The 22,194-nt window shown below is 40.1% G+C and overlaps 1 protein-coding gene across 2 annotated transcripts in view; it reads left to right on the forward strand.

The window, feature by feature from the left end:
* DNAH11 (dynein axonemal heavy chain 11) overlaps positions 1 to 22,194 on the forward strand; it is a 356,336-nt gene that overhangs the window by 78,615 nt on the left and 255,527 nt on the right. For both annotated transcript variants that reach the window (XM_042967928.1, XM_042967929.1), the window contains 13 exons: positions 167 to 421; positions 502 to 671; positions 915 to 1,137; positions 5,209 to 5,325; positions 5,456 to 5,542; positions 9,363 to 9,521; positions 10,894 to 10,977; positions 12,761 to 12,919; positions 15,808 to 15,930; positions 16,716 to 16,838; positions 18,117 to 18,341; positions 19,803 to 19,894; positions 21,407 to 21,533. In XM_042967928.1, coding sequence (XP_042823862.1) covers positions 167 to 421; positions 502 to 671; positions 915 to 1,137; positions 5,209 to 5,325; positions 5,456 to 5,542; positions 9,363 to 9,521; positions 10,894 to 10,977; positions 12,761 to 12,919; positions 15,808 to 15,930; positions 16,716 to 16,838; positions 18,117 to 18,341; positions 19,803 to 19,894; positions 21,407 to 21,533 — 1,944 coding nt within the window. The remainder of the gene's footprint in view (positions 1 to 166; positions 422 to 501; positions 672 to 914; positions 1,138 to 5,208; positions 5,326 to 5,455; positions 5,543 to 9,362; positions 9,522 to 10,893; positions 10,978 to 12,760; positions 12,920 to 15,807; positions 15,931 to 16,715; positions 16,839 to 18,116; positions 18,342 to 19,802; positions 19,895 to 21,406; positions 21,534 to 22,194) is intronic.

Genomic DNA, 22,194 nt, shown 5'->3' on the forward strand with positions numbered 1-22,194 from the left:
GTAATGGGGAACACTAGGAAATGAGACGCTGGGAAACGACAACACGGTTTTTGATTGATTGTACCAACTGCTCTGCCATTGAAGAATTTCAGTGAGTAATTTCTGTTGCATATAGTTGATGAAGCGAGGTTGCTTTTAATAAACCCTTGGCTTTCCTCTCATTTAGAATGACATGGAGAATATGTTAGGCCTGGCAGAAGTCAGGCAGGAGATAATGAACAGAGTGGCAGACGTCATCAACAAAGTCTTGGACTTTAGAAATACCCTGGACACATATGCTTACCTCTGGGTTGATGACCGATCCGAGTTCATGAGGCATTTTCTCCTGTATGGCCACAGTATGTCATCTGAGGAGACAGGTGCTCATGCAAACGAAGAAGTCCCCGAACAACCACCGACTCTCCAACAGTTCAGAGAACAGGCAAGGAAAACCATTAGTGTTTAAGGTACTTCTTTGCTTTTGACTGAACTGTTAAAGTCATTTTTTTTTTCTAATTATAGATTGACATTTATGAAGCTTTGTATGTTCAGATGAGCAAGTTTGATGACTTCAGAGTGTTTGATAGCTGGTTCAGGGTGGACATGAAGCCCTTCAAAGTGAGCTTGCTGAACATTATTAAGAAATGGAGCTGGATGTTTCAGGAGCATCTTTTGAGATTTGTCGTAGACAGGTAGCCTTCTTTGCTTTGGTATTTGGAATTACAACTCTGAACAGCTGACTGCTTTCTAATATTGAGATAAAAATTTTAAGAACATTAAAACTGCCGGTTTCTTAACAGAGATAACGAGTGATGTTTAAATAGGTAAATAGTGACCATAAGATTCTATCAGAAGTCTTCTAAAGGTTTTAATGCGCTTAATTTGGGTTTGCATGTCTTTGTGTGTGTGCATGTATATTTCTGTGTATTTAATAGTCTGAATGAGCTACAAGACTTTATAAAGGACACAGATGCTGGACTTCAGAGAGATTTAAGTGAGGGTGATCACGATGGTTTGGTGGATATCATGGGGCATCTTCTGGCGGTAAGAAGCCGACAGAGAACTACTGATGAACTCTTCGAACCACTAAAACAAACCATCGCACTCTTGGAAACCTATGGCCAGAAGATGCCTGAGCAAGTCTATATTCAGCTGGAGGTAAGCGTACTGGTAAAATAACCACAATTAACTTAAGTTGAGCACCTACTTTAGCCAAGCTCTTTACATCCCCTCTCTTATACCATCCTTTAACAACGTATACTGTAGACCCCTGCTTGTATTTTACAGGTTAGGGATCTGAAAAAGAGTTAATATATTTTTCAAAGTCACACAAATCGTAAAACCAGCCAGCACAAATCTAGGAGTGTTTCATGCCAAAATACTCCATCTCAACTGCTGTCCTTCACTGCCTTCTTATTGGACGGTATTTAGGTAACAGCCTCGGAGTTGCTCTTTGGAGTTCCACTTTACCTTGACTTTAAGACCTGAAATATATTCCAGTTCTCTTTCATTGAAAGCTGTCTGTCCGTTGAGAGGAGTCCTAGTCTTTGGAAGCCTATTATGGACGCTTTAATAAAGAATAAAGCACAGGGGGCGCCTGGCTGGCTTAGTCAGTTAAACGTCGCACTCTTGATTTCTGCTCAGGCTATGACCTCACAGCTTGGAGCCTGCTGATCTCTCAGAGAGATTTTTTCTGTCCCTCTGTCTCTGCCCCACCCCCACTCTTGCTCTCTGTCTCTCAAAATAAATACACTTAAAAAAGAATAAAGCCCAATTTGGTTGGAGAAATCACTGTTTTCTGAATAGGAGTTGCGTGTTGTCCTCCTGTTTCTGTCCTTTGGAAAAACTTGGTGGCTGCTCTGTGCCCAGTGCTGAATGAAGTTGTGGTAGTTAGAATTAAAACCACGAATCAAGAGCTCACAGTTCCCATGCCTATATCGGAGTATTGGAGATCATATATTTGCATCATCCACCAACTTCCAGGATGGACTTAGGTTTCACCTTGCACATGTGAATAGTGGACACATTAATGTAAACACACTTGTATTAAATTCTAGCTCAGAGAGTAGAGTGTGGAACCCAGACGTAGATTTGATTTTGAGTACCGTACGAGTTCATCCCATCTGCTTGTCTCAGAGCATGCTCCCTCTTCAGGAAAATATCTCTCCAGATCCCTTACATTTAACATTGGTACTGTGTCCATTTCCCCCACTTTTTCTTTTTTTGAGATGAAATTCACCGTTCGCATGACATAAAAGTGATCATTACAAAGTACGTGGCATTTAATATGAACGTAAGGTTGTGTAACCACCACCTCTCATCTCCATACCCTTTCATCACTCCTAAAAGGACGTCCATGCCTATTGGCCTTCTTTGCCCATGACTTCTCCCTTGCACTCTGCCCCCAGTCCTTGGCCCTTGCCAGTCTTCTGTTTCTGTGGGTTTACTTCTTCTAGATACTTCCTACATGGAATTGTACAATACAGGGTATTTTGTGTCTGGCTTCTTTCACTTGGCATATTTTTGAGGTTCATTCACATCGTAGTATGTGAATGCTGCTTTCTTTCTCGTGTCTGAATAATGGTTACATTGTATTTATATCTACCACAACTTAAGTCTTGATGGACATTTGGGTGGTTTCCATCTTTTGGCTATTATGAGTCGTGCTGGTGTGAACATCGGTGTACAAGTAACTATTTGAGTACCTGATTCCTTTTTTTTTTTTTTTTTTTTTTTTGAGTACCTCCTTTCAGTTTCTTGTGGAACACACTTAGAAGTGGAATTGCTGGGTCCTGTGGTGATACTAAGTTTAACTTCTTGAGAAACTGCCAAACTTCTTGCAGCAGCTGCTGCATTTTATCTCTCTCATTTTGTTTTGTGAAGATTGAATGCAGCAGTGTATTTACAAGCGTTATCTTGATTACAGAGACCATAAAGAATTAATATGTATGGATTGCTAAGTTCTATTTAACTATAAAATTGCCATGAGAACTGAAACCTAGTTAGATATGGAGTGCGGTAAGATGTGGATACAGACACGCATAGCAAGAGTGAGAGATGAGATAGTTGTGGGGCACAGTGTAAATGTTTGTTTTTAGAGAGCTTTGGATATTCTTTCAGCCGGATCTTGGATCTTAATATATAGAGAAACCAGTGGTAACACAGATCATGTAACCACGGCTTCTAGAATTTCTGTTTTAAGAGTTTGGCTCATTATTTAAGGTTAATGCATTATTGAAAACACTGGGTTTTTTAATATTTCGAAAGTGGGCTACACTTTTAGCTATGTGTGTGCCTCCATCCAGAGGAAAAATAAGACTTAAAGGCACTACAAAATACATGTGGAGGATAACAGTGCCCCAATCTTATTTTAATTAAAGTAGTTTGTGATACTGTTTCCTCCTCATAATCATTAACAGTTATAATAACATTGTCCAGATGCTAGCCTGTGCTTGATTCTAGGCTAAGAAGCCCCTCCTTGTGGCTGTGTCCTTACTCACTGTCTACAATAAGGTCTGAGGCTAGACTAAACTTTAATGTATAGTTTTTATTAAGTCCCTTCCTTGTTAAGAAGCCTTCAGTGACTGCCTTTAGTTTCTGAATACTGTCTCATTTCCATACAAGCCTCACCCCAACCTGGGCTGGTAATCTTACCTGGCAGGATCTCCAAGGAGCTCCTGCTCATCTCTGCCCATTGCAACCCGGATATTACTTTGAGCCACAGAGTCAATGCTAACTCATTTTGGGAATCATATCAGTTAGACTTTGGAGATCATCTGATCTTTTGGTTTTCAATGAAAATCTATTTTTATCAAGCAGAAGCTTATTCGGAATCCTAAATATGAAGCAGGTAACAGCAGGTCTGGTGTAGTCAATAAGGGTTAAGGGGCACAAGCCCAGGGATGTGACTTTTGCACCTGTTACTCCGGAAAGTATTCCAGGTGATATTTGAGTTCCATGGAATCGATGGGAAAAGGCAAGGTGAGACTGTACGGATGAGGGTGCTGAGTTTTGATGAGAAGGGTGGAGGAAGATGATGAAGGACAAGGACGTTTAGAGCCCAGGTCTCTTGGTTCCTGGTCTGTTCTGGCAATTGCTGTCAGGAAAGTTGCCTTCCAAGAATTTTGTTTCCATAGCCCCTAGACCTCCTGATGGAAGTTAACACATTCCGTCATATGGAATAGTTCTTGGGAGCCTCTCATTCACTCTGATGGATTACAAAACAGTTTAAGTGGAAGAACGTATTTTATCTTTGTGGTACCCCTCCCCCCACGTAGATACAGTTGACACTTAGCACAGCGTCCTTCTCATAATTGGCAGCTACCCACTCAATCATTCATCAGATATTTATTGAGGGTTACAAATAGTCTTTAGAACCTTTGTTTTTGCTCTCGAGCTACACAAGTAGAGTCCCCTAGGGGTGGTTTTGTATGACACAACAATTTCAGTGTCCCAAGGAGATCAGAGAAACAATGCTCAGTTAGTCTGGGCACAAGGAATGCTTTTCAACAGTGGTTCTCTACAAGGGCTCTTCAAAGAAGATAATTTGTTGACCAAATAGGTTGTCCTGTTTGCACTGTAGTCAGGGAGTACAGGGTTGAGTTGCTACCTGGACTGTTTATTGCCGGTTTTGTCCTACATCAAGTAGGAATTAACCTTCTCTTCCCTTGGCTTCTTTTTACTTCAGAAATCCAGGACAGTTACAGCGAGCCTAACCTAAAGGCTCGAACTGTCCATTTAGAGAAAGGACACAAGGAGCTTTGGAAGCTAGAGGAAAACGTGGGCTTAGATTGATTCACGTTTTCCTCTCTGTCCCACCAGTTTCAAACAATCTTTCTCCACTTGCTAAATTGCTAAATCTGGCTCTTTTTCCACTTGTTACACAGCAAGGAAATCCTTTCCAGAGTGCTTTAATTTTATTCCCTCAACAGCAAAACAATTTGGAGATTGGTGTGTATTTTGAAAAGATTTTCGTTTATTCTGAGAGAAATCTTAACACCAGATGACAGCCCTGGTTTATACTTGGAAGACATGGATCCACTGGCACCACGGGGTCAGCCTGGCTCTGAGCCTTCTGGCCACTTGAATCTTTCTGGGGATAAGCATCTTCTCTTCTGGAAGAATGAGATGTCCTGGGTTCATTCAAAGAGGCTGGGATCATGGAGTCTTGTGGAGTTGGTTGGATTGAGGCATTGAGGTAATTTCCCATTTGCACCTTTGTGTTTACAGGAATTACCTGAAAGATGGGAAACGACCAAAAAGATTGCAGTGACTGTCAGACATGCGGTCTCACCTCTCCAAAATGTCGAAGTCACGCTGCTGAGGAAAAAATGTATTTCCTTCGATGTAAGCTAACTACCAAGTTTTGTGGGTATTTTTGTTGGTATTTTCCCCCCCATTTTTAAGAAAGATTTTACAAGAATAATTGAGGCTGTTGTTTGAGATTCACTGTCAGATTTTTTTCTGTCCACATCAGGAAAAGCAGGCCGAGTTCAGAGAGAGATTCAGACTCTATGCTCCTCTCCATTTTAATACAGAAAATCCGTACACTGTGCTTGATAAGGTAACGCTGATCTCAATTATTTTTTGCTACGATAGTTATTTTAGAAAGTCAAATTAGATACTGCGGTATTTTGCCTTAGTTTTGCGGTTAGTTATCGCAGTTGAGAATTAACTATTTAAAACTGGTTTATGAACCTTTCTCCCCAATAGTGATTTAAATCCTGTCTCCCAAAACTGCCATCATTATCAAAGTAATCATGTTTGTGAAAGTAACAAAAATGACTATTTTTAAGCACTTACTATATATATGTGTCGAGAACTTTAAGCATATTACTTCATATTCTTTCTTCCAGTTCTTACAATATCCCCATGATACAGCTTCTGTTCTCCTTTTTTCAGCTAAAGAAACCATCGTGTGTAATTAAGTAACACTGGAGATTACAGTTAGTGACAGATTAGTGTTAAAATTCTACCTCTCTAAATTTTTTTAAAACAGGAATTTTAACCGTTTTGTTGTTTACCATGTGATACTTGGCTAGTGACTTTTAACCATGGTTAAAGAAAGCTTATAACTTATTCCTTACTCTGGATAGAAATATTAATCCTGCAGTCCTCGTTCGTAATGAACTGCATTATTACAGTGAACTCTTAAGAATGAGTATTATGGGCAAATAATCCAAAATGGTGAATAGTTTGCTTGAGGCTTGAAAAAAATGTTTTAAAAGTTTATTAGAGGGGTGTGTGGGTGGCTCAGTTGGTTGAGTGTCTGACTTTGGCTCAGGTCCTGAACTCATGGGCCGTGGGTTTGGGCCCTGCATTGGGCTCTGTGCTGATGGCTCAGAGCTGGATCCTGCTTGGGATTCTGGGTCTCCCTCTCTTTCTCTCTGCCCCTCTCCATCTCACGCTCTGTCTCTCTCTCTCTCTCTCTCCCTCTCTCAAAAGTAAATAAACATTTTTTAAAAATGAAAAAAAAAAAAAAGAAAAATAACAGAAATTCTTAACCTAGCGTCTAAAATAAGAAATGAGTTGGTGAGGTTTAGATTCAGGAACGGTGAATCTTTCTGAGATCTTCATGGAGACTTCCATCCTCTTTTTACTTCATGCTGGAGATGGTCTTTACTCCTTAGACTGGTATAAAACTTACAGCTTGTGCCTCTCTGTCCAAATTGTAGATTGAATTTAGTTATAACTGCCTTAAAGCCTTTCAGAAAACACCATTCTGTAGCAGATCTTCTTTTTTCACTTGGCTAAAGAAAAGTGGTTAATGTATTCACTGTGGGTTAGAATATGCTAATAGAGTTGTGGAGTTTTTAAAGATTCTATGTGAATTGCAGGTGGTCTGAACAGATTGTGGAAGGGGAGACATTTTTACTTGACTAACCAATGTGCTGTATGTAAACATTTACTATAGTTATTTATTGAATCCTACCATTTGCATGCTATAATATAACAGCATATAGTTAAATATTTAAAAGTCAGAGATATTTATCCTTGTACCTACAGAATGTGTTGAGGGATGTTTTGAATATAGTAGGGCTGGGTTACCTTTATTTTGAAGTCATTTTCGTGTGTGTGGCTCATACATTTAATACTCCTCTAACTGGATTCATCCCAAGGCATGTAGGTGCTTATTCTGGGCTGGTAGTAGACCCTAGCATTCAAGGCACTTCACTCCATGAGGCAGAAAACCATTGCCCCTTCAGGATCAGAGGGAGTGGTATGGTGAATTTCTCCTTTATAACAGATTTCCTCGGTAAACTTACATTATGTGCTCTTGTTTCTTCATATCCAAAGGTACAGTAAACAGTTGAATTAACATTACTAGGTATATATATTTAGGAATAATTTGGTGTAAGTAATCTAGGAAAAATGACAAATAAAAGGGCTGTTTACTTTGGGGAGTGTGGTAGTCTAGACATTTAGAAAATCCTTTTGTAAAACAGATGCTGAAACATGTTCAGAAATGTGCAACTTTTTTTTTAGGTTTATTTATTTGAGAGAGAGAGAGTGTGAGATGGGGAGGAGCGGAGAAAGGAGAAAGGGAATCCAAGCAGGCTCCATGTTTTGAGCATGGAGCTCGATCTAGGGCTCCAACTCATAAACTGTGAGATCACGCTCTGAGCTGAAATCAAGAGTTGGACGCTTAACTCATTGAGTCACCCCAGGCACCCCTACATGTGTGACTTTATATCTATTGCTGAGCTCCCAAGAAAGCTCTGAAGGGCAGGGAAAAAAAGGAGTAGCTGAATCTCAGATGGAAAGCAGAGGCAAACAGAAGCTTCTGCTGTAGGAGTAAATGAAACGTTTATACCAGGGGACACAAAAATTCCTGGGAGAGCGTCAGTACTGGTTACACAGAGGGCCTTAATGACCATCTGAAGAATAAATTAATTGCAGTATTCATACAAAGTCACAAATGCAGTATTCATGCAAGGTAGTAGTTACCCAGCAGTAGAAATCAGTGAATTTCACAGAGCCTCACGACTATGGCTCAAAGCAGGAATTGAAATGTCTTAATATAGAGTATAAAGTTATTCACATAAATTTCAAAAAAAATTTAACCTTTTAGCATTTAGCAGTACCTATATATATATATATATAGTAGAAATATAAAGATCAGGGGAATATTAAATAAAATTTGGCAATTAAATTTGTGGTGGGAAGGAAGGGAATAAAACTGAGGAGGCCGTTAAAAGTTACCAATAACATAGTCCTAAGCCGAGGGTACGCACACACCCCACACCTTGTTATGTGCATGGAATTTTTCATAATAAAAAAAAATTGGTAAACTGAGTCCTAGCATTGCAGTTCTTGGTTATAAAGACATAACTTGTAAAAATGAAATACATGTATAATGAGAGAAGATTGAAGTGCTCATATTCTTCTTGATAGAGTAGGCAATTGGGAGAGTTGAAACCTGAGGCCCAGAAGGATTAAGTATGAGTATTGAAATTTAAGAAAACCAGAAGAACTAAAGTAATGTAAGAGTTGGGTATTGAGAGGAGGCTGGGAGAAAATATAAAGTGGAAAAACAAAGTTAAGTCCTCTTTTTGCAGAGCCAGTAACCTAGCGTAATGTCTGAACTTGATAAATGAAGAAGGAGCAGCTTGTGCATGGAATTGGGAGTTGGAGAAATGGCACCCAGAAGGATTGGAGAGAACAGCAGCTTTTGCTGCGTTACAGGCTCTTCTGTACTCCTCTAACTTTAACCATGTGAACACACTACAGTGTTAATCAAAACTAAAATTAAGAGTTGGCTTATCAAGAAAGAAAAAAGATGACTCCGTTTGTATTTGGCGTAACACAGACATACATGCATAGACGGGATGGTAGCTCAGCCTTGGGAAGGATAATTGTACAGTGAAATTTCTCCTGCTGTGCTGTTTTTATCTCCAGTGTTTTATTCCATGAAGTCTCTTCAGTACATTTTGTACTACTGATAATCTCTAGGATATTTTTTAAATCCGAAAGTTCTTTTTTTAAAGAAGTGGTTTCTTCTTAAGTGGAATCTTCTAGAGCCTCACCATTTGCTCTCCAGCCAAGTCCCCGGCTATAAATGAAAATCAAGAGAAAAAAATTGTACTCATAGAAAATCTGATGCAAGAGCAAACTTTGCTGAAGCATGTAGGGGGCAATATTGGTGACAGGTTTGTCTTTATTAGTGGTCTACTCTGAATTTTTGAGTAGCTGTGAGTTTGCTTATCAAAAACCTCCATTTTACCAATAATTATACTGCTGATTTCTTTTAATGTTCATTTTAAAATGAAGGTTGCAAATGTTAACATAACTGGAGGTGTATAGAACCACGTGGCTTCTCTTTCTCTGGCAGTTCATTGGACGTTAAGGGTGTTTGCGTGCGTGTGTGTGTGTTTTCTCCTTAGGCAAATCAGGAGCTTGAAGCATTGGAAGAAGAAATGTTGCAGATGCAGGAATCTACCCATCTTTTTGAAGTGGCTCTTCCAGAGTACAAACAAATGAAGCAGTGTCGCAAAGAAGTAAAATTGCTCAAGGGACTCTGGGATGTCATGATTTATATCAGAGTAAGACACTACTTTGTGTGTGTGTGAGTGCTTTTGTATAAATAGGCAAATTTTAATGTCCGTATCATTTTGTAGGGGTTTTATAATGTGAAATATGTGTGTATCATATTCCCCTCCCCTTTGAATTAGAATTTGTGTATCTCTTAGAAGATTCTTCTCTGAATCAGGTTTTTAAAAAGATTTTTAATTATTTATTTTGAGAGAGAGAGCACAAGTGAGTGGGGGGCAGAGAGAGAGAAAGAGAGAAAGAGAGAAAATCCCACGAGGGGCAGAGAGAGAAGGAGGGAGAGTGCAGAGTCTGAAGTCCCAAAGTGGGGCACATGGTCACTCGATGCCTAATGTGGGGCTTGAACTTGTGAACCTCTAGATCATGCTCTGAGCCAAGTTGGATGCCTCAATTGACTGAGCCACCCAGGTGCCCCTATTTTTAGATCTGAATGGAACTGTGTGTGATGAGTTGACTGCTTCAAGTTCTTTTCAGGGATTATGTGGGATATAAATAAAATTAATATATAACTATATAGTATGTGTATATGGTTACTTGTGCATGCAGATTCATGTATATCCTCCTACTTACATGTACATGCATCTATAATGGACCTGACTAAAGTTAATTTATATACTGTTAATTCATTTACAATCTTCAGTGGGAAAATACATTCTGGGGAAGTAGGTATATTGCAACATGTGTTACACATAATGTTCTGTGAGGTTAGTTGAGAACCATAGAAAGAAATATACTGGGGTGCCTTGTTGGCTGAGTTGGTTAAGCATCCAACTCTTGATATTGGTTCACCTCATGGTCTCACAGTTCCTGAGGTGGAACCTTGTTTTGGGCTCTGCTCTGACAGCATAGAGCCTTTTTGGGATTCTCTGGTTTTTTCTCTCTCTCTGTGCCCCTTTCCTACTCATGCATGTGCGTTCTCTCTCTGTCTCTTTCAAAATAAATAAAAAAGGAAGAAATATAATAAGGGACCTAGAATATGCTCAAGAAATTGATGAGTGTCTTAATAATGTTGTAAAATTGTCTTATGAAAACTCATGTTAGATGTAGAGTTTTAAAATCTGGAATTCATGGTAATATACTTATCAACTCAGAGTACTCAGGATTAAATGATGATGGTATGTATATGGAATTTGTCATTGCGACTAAAAATTAATACATCATCATGTTTTCACCTTAAGTTTGATAGGTCCTGACAACTTTTTTGTTTTGCTGATACCGAAGTTTTGACAAGTGCAGTTAATATTTAAATAATTGACTCTTCACTGGATGATGGAATCACTGTGTATCATCAGTTTATATATTTTGCTGTGGAGACTTGATTTCACCAAATGTTGTTGACACTTTTATCTGCCTGTGCGTTTTCAGAGAAGCATTGATAATTGGACTAAAACCCAGTGGAGACAGATTAATGTGGAACAGATGGATGTAGAACTCAGAAGGTTTGCCAAGGCAAGTTCCATAACTGTCGATTACAACCATTTATCTTTCTCAGCACCACCTCCTTCCATCTTGCTTAACCGAGTGTCTGGTATATTGGGCTGGGTGTCCTTATTTACTTCAAACAGGATGATATGAGGCAGTACTTTTTTTTTTTTTTTTTTTTTTTTTTTTTTTTTTTTTTAAACTCTGAGCTAGTTGCATTTCTAATCGAGGCTCCCTTTTTGTGAATGAGTGGGTGAAAACATACTAGGGCAAATGAATCTGTGAGTAGCAGCTATAATCTTGAGCTAGCTTTGGCTTTCTAGAATGCAGGATGTTAAGATTATAAGTACCAGGGCAGAGGGGTGCCTGGGTTAACTCAGTTAAGCCTTTGACTCTTCATTTCAGCTCAGGTCATGATCTCCTGGTTCATGAGTTTGAGCCCTAAGTCGGACTCTGTGCTGACAGTGGGGAGCCTGCTTGGGATTCTGTCTCCCTCTTTGTCTGCACCTCCCCCGCTCTTGAGCGCATTATGCGCTCTCCCTCTCTCTCTCTCCCTCAAAATAAAATAAACATGAAAAAACAAGTACCATGGCTGAGAGGGTAGGCTTAAGAAAGGTTTTGAATTCTTTCTTTAGCAACCATTATTTTGTATCTTAAAAGATACCCTTTGATTCTGAAATTTGGGGCAACTAATTGAAGTATGCCACTTGTGAATTTATATGGAATACTGTGATCTTTATTGACTCTTCTGATATCCCAGAGGGACTCAATATATACAGAACAGACCTTATTTGAATGTAGTGCTTTGATAGCTAGTCCCCATAGCTGTATGCCCTTTAAAGAAGGTAGAACCTCTTTGGATAAGCCAAAATGCACAGAAGTGAAAGGCAGTTAAAAAGTGTCAGGACTTTTTACTTTTTTGTTAACGTCTTTGTGTTGATCCCATCCTGTGCTCGGCTCCTACCAAGCCTTTCCGTTTTTTCCCCTCATATTATCCTTATCCTAAAGACCATAACAAAAATGTCCCATGATTCTTTTGGATGTCAGGGGGTCAGCATATGCCATTACTGTGCTTAGGCCCCCATTTGTCTTTGCTACAGTTTGATTATCTGACTTCAGAGAGACACCTTAATGCCCACTTTCAGCTGAAGCCATTTTTTTGTTTTAATAAAGTGGCATTGTCCTTTTCTTTGTGCTGAATTGTTTTATTATGGGTTTTCTCATTCACAATTTTCAATGTTGTTTCATGGGCCAAGAAGACAGCCAAGTCAGGGGCCCTACTTGATACATCTTAAAACCATGAAATATTTAAGTGCCAAGGAACAAACATTCAATGGTAGCCAACATTTCAGGGCTGCCATTTAAACAAGTCAGGTCTTTGAAGGAAGATCTTAGTAATTCAGGTTAACAATCTCTGTTTTCTGCTTACTTATGTTTCCAGAGGAGATGCTCTTCTTTGCAAAGGTCCTGGAAACTCTCTTAACTTGCCTATATTTAATGTCCTATGGGTTTCCTCATGGGATATCCAGTTAGCGCCTATGAATAAGAAACCAGTGAATCTAAGTGGCTTGTACGTAGATGACTCCTACAAATGAGAAGATCCTTTCTATTTCTCTGATTTTAGTCCTTAACCTAGGGGCTTAGATGCTTTCACTCTTTAGTAATTCAGGGAAATATATATTTATTCTTCTATAGAAGACAAATTATAAAATACTATTATATCTGAAGATCTGTTTTTTTGCTTTTTTTTGCTTTTCTTTGCTTTTCTTTTTTCTTTTTTCTTTATTTATTTTTTTTTACTTTTCTTTAGGAAATCTGCTCACTAGACAAGGAAGTCCGTGTATGGGATGCTTACTCAGGCCTGGAAAGCACGGTCAAGGACATGGCGGCCTCCCTGAGAGTGGTCACAGAGTTACAGAGCCCTGCTCTCAGAGACAGGCATTGGCACCAGCTGATGAAGGCCACTGGGGTGGGTTTCCTAGGTCTTGTTAATGGAATATTTTTGTGACTGTTAAGTGTTATTCCTTGGTTTACGTTGTTTATCTGGAATGAAGTGGGATTTGTGAGAAAGCTTCTGGTCAAGGGATGCCTAGGTGGGTGGCTCAGTCAGTTAAGCATCTGACTCTTGATTTTGGCTCAGGCCATGATCTCATGGTTCATGCATGTGAGCCCTGCATTAGGCTTTGTGCTGATAGCAAGGTGCCTGCTTGGGATTCTCTGTCTCTTTGTTTCTCTCTCTCTCTGCCTCTATCCTAGCTCCTGCTTGTGCTCTCTCAAAATAAATAAACATTTAAAAAAAAAAAGACTTGTGGTCAAACGGGGGAGATCAAGCTCCTTGAGTTAGGACCAACAAACTGACCATGCGGAGATCCCATTTCAGCCCCTGCTGTAGACTGAATGTGTCCCCCAAAATTCATAGGTCGAAGCCTAAATCCCCACTGTGATGGCATTTGGAGGTGGGGATTTGGGGAGATAATTAGGTAAGGAGGGTGGGGCTCTCATGAATGAAGTTAGTACCCTTAGAATGGGATGGAATGACCAGAACCCTCTACCCTCTGCCTTGTGAGGGTACAGCAAGATGTTAGGCATTTGTAAACCAAGAGAGACTTCAGCAAGAACCCAACACTGTATCAGAGGACTCTTGTTAGGATCAAATGAGATCATGTGAAGGCCTTGTATGGAGCACAGCATGGCTAGAAAGAACCTCATGGTTGTGGAGAGGATCAGAGGGTATAAAAGTGAATTCAGGGGAGAGAGAATTCTGAAATTGTGATTTCTTCCCCCTACCCCTACCCTAGGTCATTTAATAATGATGGCCTTTTGGGGCACCTGGGTGGCTCAGTAGATTAAGTGTCCAACCCTTGATTTTGGCTCAGGTCATGATTTCACAGTTCTTAAGTTTGAGCCTCAAGTTGGGCTCCATGTTGACAGTGCAGAGCCTGCTTGGGATTCTCTCTCCCTCTCCCTGTCCCTCTCCCCCCCGCCTCTCTCTCTCTGCCAGTCCCTCACTTGCACATATGCTCTGTCTCTCAAAAATATATAAATAAACCATAAAAAAATGATGGTCCTTTGATAGTTTTGATTTTATTGGAAAGCATGAAATGATTTCTCATGTATCCATGAGACTTGAGGTTATATTTTCTAGTCTTTCTGCATCTTAAGAGCAGATGTACCAACTTTTTTTTTGGGGGGGGGGGAAGGTGATCTTTAGGAGTTCAAAATATGTAAAAGGCTGCCTGATGAGTGTGTTGTCTCTTAGGCACACATTGTGAAGAAAGGCTCTCATGACTTGAAAGCAAAGTTGGCGCAGTGGGGAAGTTGAGGAAGGGGACAGTCAGGTGAAGTGGGCATAGCCTAGGCTTTATTCATCCAACCCGAACAATAACTCTGGGATCTTGGTCTAGTTACCTGTTCTCCATACCCCACTTGTCCCTTGTATGAAATGAAAATAATGCTGTAATGCCTCCCAGATGGATTTAGTTAAAACATTGGAAGTGAGATTATATACATAGATGAAGTATGTAGCAAGTTTCAGTTAACTGCCCTTGAAGCTGCTATTATTATTGTTACTATCATTATTACTGCTATGCTTTCCATAGTCTTTTAGACTTTGGATAATTAGACTTGGTAATTGATTGATTAATATATTCATTCAGAAAATCTTTATCAAATCTTCCAATATGTGATAAAGTATGTGTCCCTCTCCTTTATTTCCTCCAGTGTCATTTCTCACACCATTTCTTACCTGTATCAGGCCTTTCTAAAAGTCAGAAAAAGGCACCTCTTCCCAGGCTATCCTGCAGCAGCTAGATTCAGCCTCCAGTTGTTGACTGGCTAGGTGTCTGTGTTTCAGTGCACAGATTACACAACTGATCAGGGTGGCCCCATTACACATTCCTGCTCATTCTTTTTCTGAGACAGAACTCAGTCCACGGCCCCCATCACCTCTGGAGTAAGGTCAGAAGTGATACAGACATAGCACTCATCTGGTTTGCTCAGGACTTGGCAGGTTTTAGCCCTGAAGGTTCCACCTCCCAGGAAACCCCTAATCGTGGGCAAATGGGAATGTGGAGTCACCTCTTTGGAGAGGCAGAAGGTGGCAAGCAATGTTAGAGATTGGGGAGAGGCAGAGAAGGCGGCCGCTACCTAGAAGCAGAGAAGGTATTCTTAGCAGCGGCAGGAAGGGAAGTAGATTTTCTGCAGCTATGTGGCTGAGTCAGCTCTTCATGTTTGAGGGGGGCGGTTGAGTTTGAGCACTTAGGAAGAGCTGAGGGCTTAGCAAATGCTGGGGTTGGGGGTGGGCAGTTAACAAGATGATCGGGAGATAAATGTGAATGATATTTTCACATGGTAATAATGAATAATGACCCTATGAGTAAGAATATTTTTTGCCAAGGAACAAAGATTAAATTAGTGACAAAACTAAGTTAAATCACGGAAGCAACTGGGAATTATGTTCAGTGAATAGAGTACTTTAGGAAGAAAAGACAAATGAGCTACTCCCTGATCCCTGGGATTTCAACCAAATTAAAATAAATGAACAATGTGATTCTCTTTAAAAATGGGATTTGTGGGCAAAGAGATAAGAAATGAGCTGACAAGGGAAGGATATGAAACAAAAGAATGCAGTGGAGTGTGAACATGGCCAGAACCTTGGCCCTAGCTTTAGGTGGGTGATGCCTCAGTAACTATGCGTTAAAAAGCATTGTCTTTAACGGGCCCCACCTTGCAGAAGCAGAGGTGTGCTTAGCAGCTGACTTGAATATATTTAGCTGTGATCGGTTTTTCTGGCCATTAGGCCAAAGAACCATTAATACACGTGTAATGTAAATTTCGCCCTTTTTTCTTGCAAATCAGGTCAGATTTTCAATAAACGAAGCCACAACTTTGGCAGATTTGTTAGTGTTGCGGTTGCACCAAGTGGAAGATGATGTCCGGAGCATTGTGGACAAAGCAGTGAAGGAACTGGGGACTGAAAAGGTGGTGTCCTTGGGCTGTTTTCCTTTTACACCGAGCTAGTTCTGTGCTGTAGCCCCTAAGAGTCTGAAGCCCCCATGCCATGAGTGTGTCCCATGAGTCCCATTTTCTTCTCTGCCACTAGTTTGTGTGTGACTTGGGCAGGAATCTGAATCTTTCTAAGCCACAGTTGATGTGTAAAACAGGAGGGTTGACCCAGTCGATGATGATGATGATGATGATGATGATGATGATAGAGAACACTTAAGAACATGTCATTTGCTTTGTTGCAAGCACTGCTGTTAGTGCTTTATTTACAGTATTTCATTTAATTCTGAGGTAGGTAATACTCTGACCCTGTCTTACAGATGAGGCAGCTGAACGGCAGAGAGGTCCCTAACCACAACCCCCACCCCATCCCCCAGGTTCATGCAGGTTTATTCAGGCACTAGAGCACTACCTGTCGTCTTCTGGCTGATGTGAAAATCATCTCTAACAAATGTTTAGATTACTTTGGAAGTCCCTTTCTGCTCTAATGTTCTGTTTCAGTGAAGCATGTAAATCTCAGATCCAACAGAAATTTGATGTTAGTGTGATGCTTATTTTTGTGAGGTGGAATTCATTCTCTGAACCTCATCACCATGAATAATTTGCAGGAGAAAAAATGAGGCCAGTAGTATTGGATAGCCCTTTATTTTTATTTTTATGTTTTGCAAATTGTGAAAGTTTTTTAAAATTCCAGATGATATCCTAGATATTGGTAGTAAATTAAACTTCTGTGCACATAACTTAATACTGTTTATGTCTAGGCTATTATTGAAATCAGTCAGACCTGGGCAACCATGGAGTTCTCTTATGAAGTTCACTATCGGACGGGCATTCCATTGCTAAAATCTGATGAACAACTTTTTGAAACTCTAGAGCACAACCAAGTAAGATGGGTATATTTACTGAAGAATTTGCCTTTTAAATGATAATTATAAACTTTTTCCAAGTTCTAGTATTCAATATTTATTCGTTCATTGGGCATCTACTTGTCCTGACTCTGGGCATGGTACCCTTTGAGATCAAAAGGTGTGAACACTTGTTCTCATGGAACTTGTACCTGAGCAGGGAGACAGACAGTAGGGCTCCAAGGAGTCTAGGAAGTGACAGAGAGGCTCTTTGTCGGGTGGGTGAAAGACCTGGGGAGAGCCTTGTGAGTTGGGCTGGTAGTCAACAAAGAATGTCAATCAAGAGGGTGTTGTGGGCAGTGGGGACAGTGATGGTTGTCAGGGGCTGGGGAGTGGGGGAGGTGGGGAGATAAATTGGTCAGAAGGTATACATTTCCAGGTATATAAGTAAGTCCTGGGGATCTAATGTATGTCATGGTGGCCATAGTTAATAATACTGTATTGTCTACTTGAAAGTTGTTGGGAGAATAGATCTTATTAACACACCCCTCAAAAAAGTTTATGGCGATGGAGGTGTTAAGGAACTTTATTGTGGTGGCCATTTTACAATATATACATGTGTCAAAGCATCACATTGTACACTTTACTCTTGAATCATGTAACATGTCCATGATAGCATATTAAAATTGGTGGTAGAGGAGAAGTCAAATGTGTTAAATACATACAGGTGAAAGAGAATGACAAGAGGCCTTTCCCCTGAGTGACTTCCTGAGATTATAGCATCGGAGAATGGTCAGAAGTACTCACCAGACTGTTCAGCATTAATGCTTGGTTTGTCGACTAAAAGAGGAGAAAAATGGAAACTTCGGGGCTTAGGAAGCTGTAGAGAAAGTTCGTTTTGGTTTCTTTTTTTTTTTCAGTTTTGGGAGAAAAAGAAGATTTATAACCTTGCAATTATTAATAGGCAGGGACCCCAGGGAGAGACTGAGAGAAGATGAAGGAATACAATGTAATTCCTAAAGCCACACCCGGGAGCATAGTATTTTTTTCTGCCTACAAAGAGCTACATGGTCTTCCTGTGGAAGACACATGAAATGCAGTTGCTGCTACTTATCTTTTTTCTTTTGGAAAAAAACGTCTGTATGAATATTGAATGCCAATCGTTCATTTACTTAGCAAATACTGAATGCTTATTCCGTGTATGGCACGCTAGATCCTGGGAATCCAGCAGTAAACAAAACGGGTATGGCCCCTCCTTCACGGTACTTTCAGTCGCCCACCTGAGCTGTTCCTTACCATTCTTTTCCTTTGTTTTAGGTTCAGTTGCAGACTCTTCTTCAAAGCAAATATGTGGAATATTTTATTGAACAAGTGTTAAGCTGGCAAAATAAATTAAACATTGCAGACTTAGTCATCTTTGCTTGGATGGAAGTCCAGCGAACTTGGTCTCACCTGGAAAGCATCTTCGTTTGTTCGGAAGATGTTCGAATCCAGCTTGTGAAAGATGCTAGAAGATTCGATGGACTAGATGCTGAATTTAAGGTTCATAGAAGACAGACTATTTTCTAGCATAGCAGAGTTTTCCAAACAATATAAAAATCTTATAAAAAACATAATTTGGGGGTATTTCTAAAAATACGCTTTCGCATTGTAGGATGCCGATCAGGAAGCTTTATCTAGGGAAGGGTCAGATAGTAAGTATTTTAGGCTTTGTAGTTGTTTATGGTCTCTGTCATAACTGCTCTACACTGCCACTGTAGTGTGAAAGAAAACAGACACTACATAAATGGGTGTGGCTGTGTGCCAATAAAACTTTGTTTATGGCCACTGAAATTTGAGTTTTCTAGAATTTTCACGTGTCACAAAATGTTAAGCTGCTTTTGACTTTTTTTTGAACAGGTTAAAAATGTAAAAACTATACTTTGCTCCTAGCCATACAAAAAGAAGCATCAGGCTTGATGTTCCCCTTAAGCCCTGGGTTGCTGACCCTTGCAGTAAGGTCTTAATTAAGTAAAGTACTTCGGGCGGGTGGGGGGGTGGGGAAGCCAGTAAAAATACTACTAGTTACTTGTTTATTTCATACGCGCCACAGACAACACATAGAGATGTACACATGATAATGATAAATGATTTGAAAGACTTTCAGCAAAGAGTAGTGGCTATACGTTTTTATATAGAAATGGGGAATAACTATCTTTCTTCCTATCTAAAGAACACCCAGAGGTATATTTTAACTTATTTTTTTAATGTTTATTTATTTTATTTTTGAATGGAGAAGGTTCAGGGAGAGGGGGAGACAGAAAATCCCAAGCAAGCTCCTAGCGCAGAGCCTGATGCAGGGCTTAAACTCATGAACTGTGAGATCATGACCTGAACCGAAATCAAGAGTTGACCATTTAACTGACTGAGCCACCCAGGCATCCCCGTACTATTTTAACTTTTAAGGAAGAATAGACTGCTGAGTATTCGTCTGATTTTCATATGTGAATATACTCTAAGATTCTGGGTTCTCTGTCTCAATTCTTTTTGTTTGGACCCAGAATGGTGGTAATGCCCATCGAATTTATTTTGATAAAAACTGTGTGATTGTACCTTGTTTTTGGCCTTCATCTAAAAGTTTAAAAGCAAAAGTGAGCAAACATGGGGTTAGAAGTCTCTTTCACCTTACTTTCTTACAATTCTTCATTTTTATTTAAAATCTTTTTTTAGTATTTACTTATTTTGAAAGCGAGAGAGCAAGCAAACAGTGGAGGGCAGAGAGAGGGAGGGAGGGAGGGAGAGAGAGAGAGAGAGACAGACCCAAGCAGGCTCTGCACTGTCAGCATAGAGCCTCACGTGGGGCTCGATCTCACAAACTGAGTAATCATGACCTGAGTTGACAGACACTTAACCAACTTAGCCACCCAGGTGCCCCTGTTCTTCATTTTTAAATTCCTCAAATGGATGAAAAATTTAGAAAAGTAATTTCTAATATCAATGGCTCCACCTTATACTTTCATACAGGAGTTAATGTTGAAGACAGCTAAAATAAAGAACGTTCTAGAAGCAACATGCAGACCTAATCTCTATGAAAAACTTAAAGATTTGCAATACAGGTAACGATAAAACTATGAAGTGATGAATTTGTTATAATTTTATGAGATTGCTTTTAAGTATGTTACAGCATTTAACATCATGTTATTGTAGATACAACTGTTAGTAAATTTATGATTTTTCTTATAGTTGTCCAGTTACCTTGGACATATTCGGTGGTACATAGATAATGTAAATCAAATACATTTCTCTTTTCCAAATGGGCTATCATAGTAGTAAAATGAGAATATTATCAAGAGACTTGACATGAATGATCACTTCTTTTATTGAACTATCCTCCAAATATTTATTAAGCATCTCTTCTCTGCCAGCAACTTGGAATGCACCTAATAATTTCAAGTCTTTTTTGGGTATACAGCTAATACTAGAAATTACCCTTAGAAAGCATGTTAGTATTTATGAAATCTTTGTCCTAAAGGCCATTTGTATATTCTGGCTTTTGATTACAAATGGGCAGTCAGGTACTAAAAGAAGAAGTTTGTGCAGAACTGTGATTACTTTTTATTGCAAGGTAGAAAAGAGCTCTAGATAAAAATGAATATTACACGAACAAAATTATTCATGCTTTGGAAGTTTTTTAGAGGTAAAGTTGGCCATAATTTTAAAAGGGTAGATTTCCACAGAAGTTAATTTCTCTCTCTCTTTCTTTCTTTCTTTCTTTCTTTCTTTCTTTCTTTCTTTCCTTCCTTAAGTAATCTCTTTTCCCACCATGGGGCTTAACTCATGATCCCAAGATCAAGAATTGCATGCCCTTCCACCTGAGCCAGCCGGGTGCCCCAGCAGTTAATTATTTCTTAGTGATGTTGGAGTCTCAGGGGTCATCTAAGAACAATAAAGCAGAAATGATTCTGAATCTTAGGACTCCTCTGAATACCAGAGAGAGTTGAAGCCACTTGTGTTTCATAGGCATTCACTGGGGAAAGGAAGACTTTAAACCAATTACATCTTAACTGATACATTTTACTCTCTGGATGAGTGATGCCAAGCCCAGTTTCTCTTGGCAAGTAGGAGGGTTATTAAGAAAAGTGAAGAGTGGGGCACCTGGGTGGCTCAGTTGGTTGAGCGTCGGACTTTGGCTCAGATCATGATCTCACGGTCCGTGAGTTCAAGCCCCACATTGGGCTCTGTGCTGACAGCTCAGAGCCTGGAGCCTGCTTCAGATTCTGTGTGTCCCTCTCTCTCTGCCCCTCCCCCATTCACACACTGTCTCTGTTTCTCAAAAATGAATAAATGTTAAAAAAATTTTTTTTAAAGCGAGGTGTGACCTCAACCTAAGTCTGATCTCTGTTTAGCTTCGACTGGTGGTGTGTTTGTACCTGTTTCCTCCTGTTTGGCATGACGCGTATGTTAGGCACAAGCAAGTTGCTGGGGTCACAGAGAGGGAGTCAGGCTACCTGTTCAACAGTAAGCTTATTATGGTGAGCAGACAGATGAGAGGAGCTGGGTTTTGTATGGTTGTTGTTTTAATAACTGAATGGGGAAGATAGGCATGTAAAGATTTTTCATTTCCACAGGCTTTCTCTTTGTGAAAAAGCTCTTGCTGAGTACCTGGAAACCAAGCGTGTGGCTTTCCCGAGGTTCTATTTCATCTCTCCTGCAGACTTACTTGACATTCTCTCGAAGGGAGCTCGGCCTAAACAGGTAAGGAATATATATTTTTTGCAAGGGTCATATTCTGTGTTAGCTAAGGAATGCCACAGTTTCTCTGTCATGTCAAATGCCACCTGCCGTGTCACATGTGCTGGGAGATAGAAAATCAGCAATAAAAATGGGTGATGCAGCAACAGAGGGATGTCAGAGGTGGTGCCGAAGGAACCAGGTCCTCAGTAAAAGGAAAGGATATCATATGCACAAGGCTTAGGGCCCTGCAAGAAGTTAATGGAAGAACCATTGGCTCCAAATCCCCCAGAATTCTGGGACGGGGCCTGGAGTGTCTTCTGCCTGGTTAGCAGCTTTCTTAGGGGAGGATGGGTCCCTTGGAACAAGACTGTTGTGGGGTCTCTGTACTGCTCCCTGACTCCTGAGTCACCTTCATAAGTCTTGAGTGGTGTCAGAGGTGGACTGTGTCATTTCATGTTGGTCCTCCAGCTAGCCCTCTAATTTTCCCCCACCTGTGCAAGAACACCACCCCTGACAATATTTACAGCAAATAAAAGCAGCTATTATCTTTTGTAACCTGAGGGCTCAGATCACAGACAGACTCAGTACAAATCCCGAAGCATTCCTTCCTGTACACATTGAGAGGATGTTGCCTTTGACTTCCTATTGAGTTGTTGACATCCACGTAGGTATTGCAGTGTTT

The sequence above is a fragment of the Panthera tigris genome, chromosome A2 (genome assembly GCF_018350195.1).
Source record: "Panthera tigris isolate Pti1 chromosome A2, P.tigris_Pti1_mat1.1, whole genome shotgun sequence".
Lineage (NCBI taxonomy): Eukaryota > Metazoa > Chordata > Mammalia > Carnivora > Felidae > Panthera > Panthera tigris.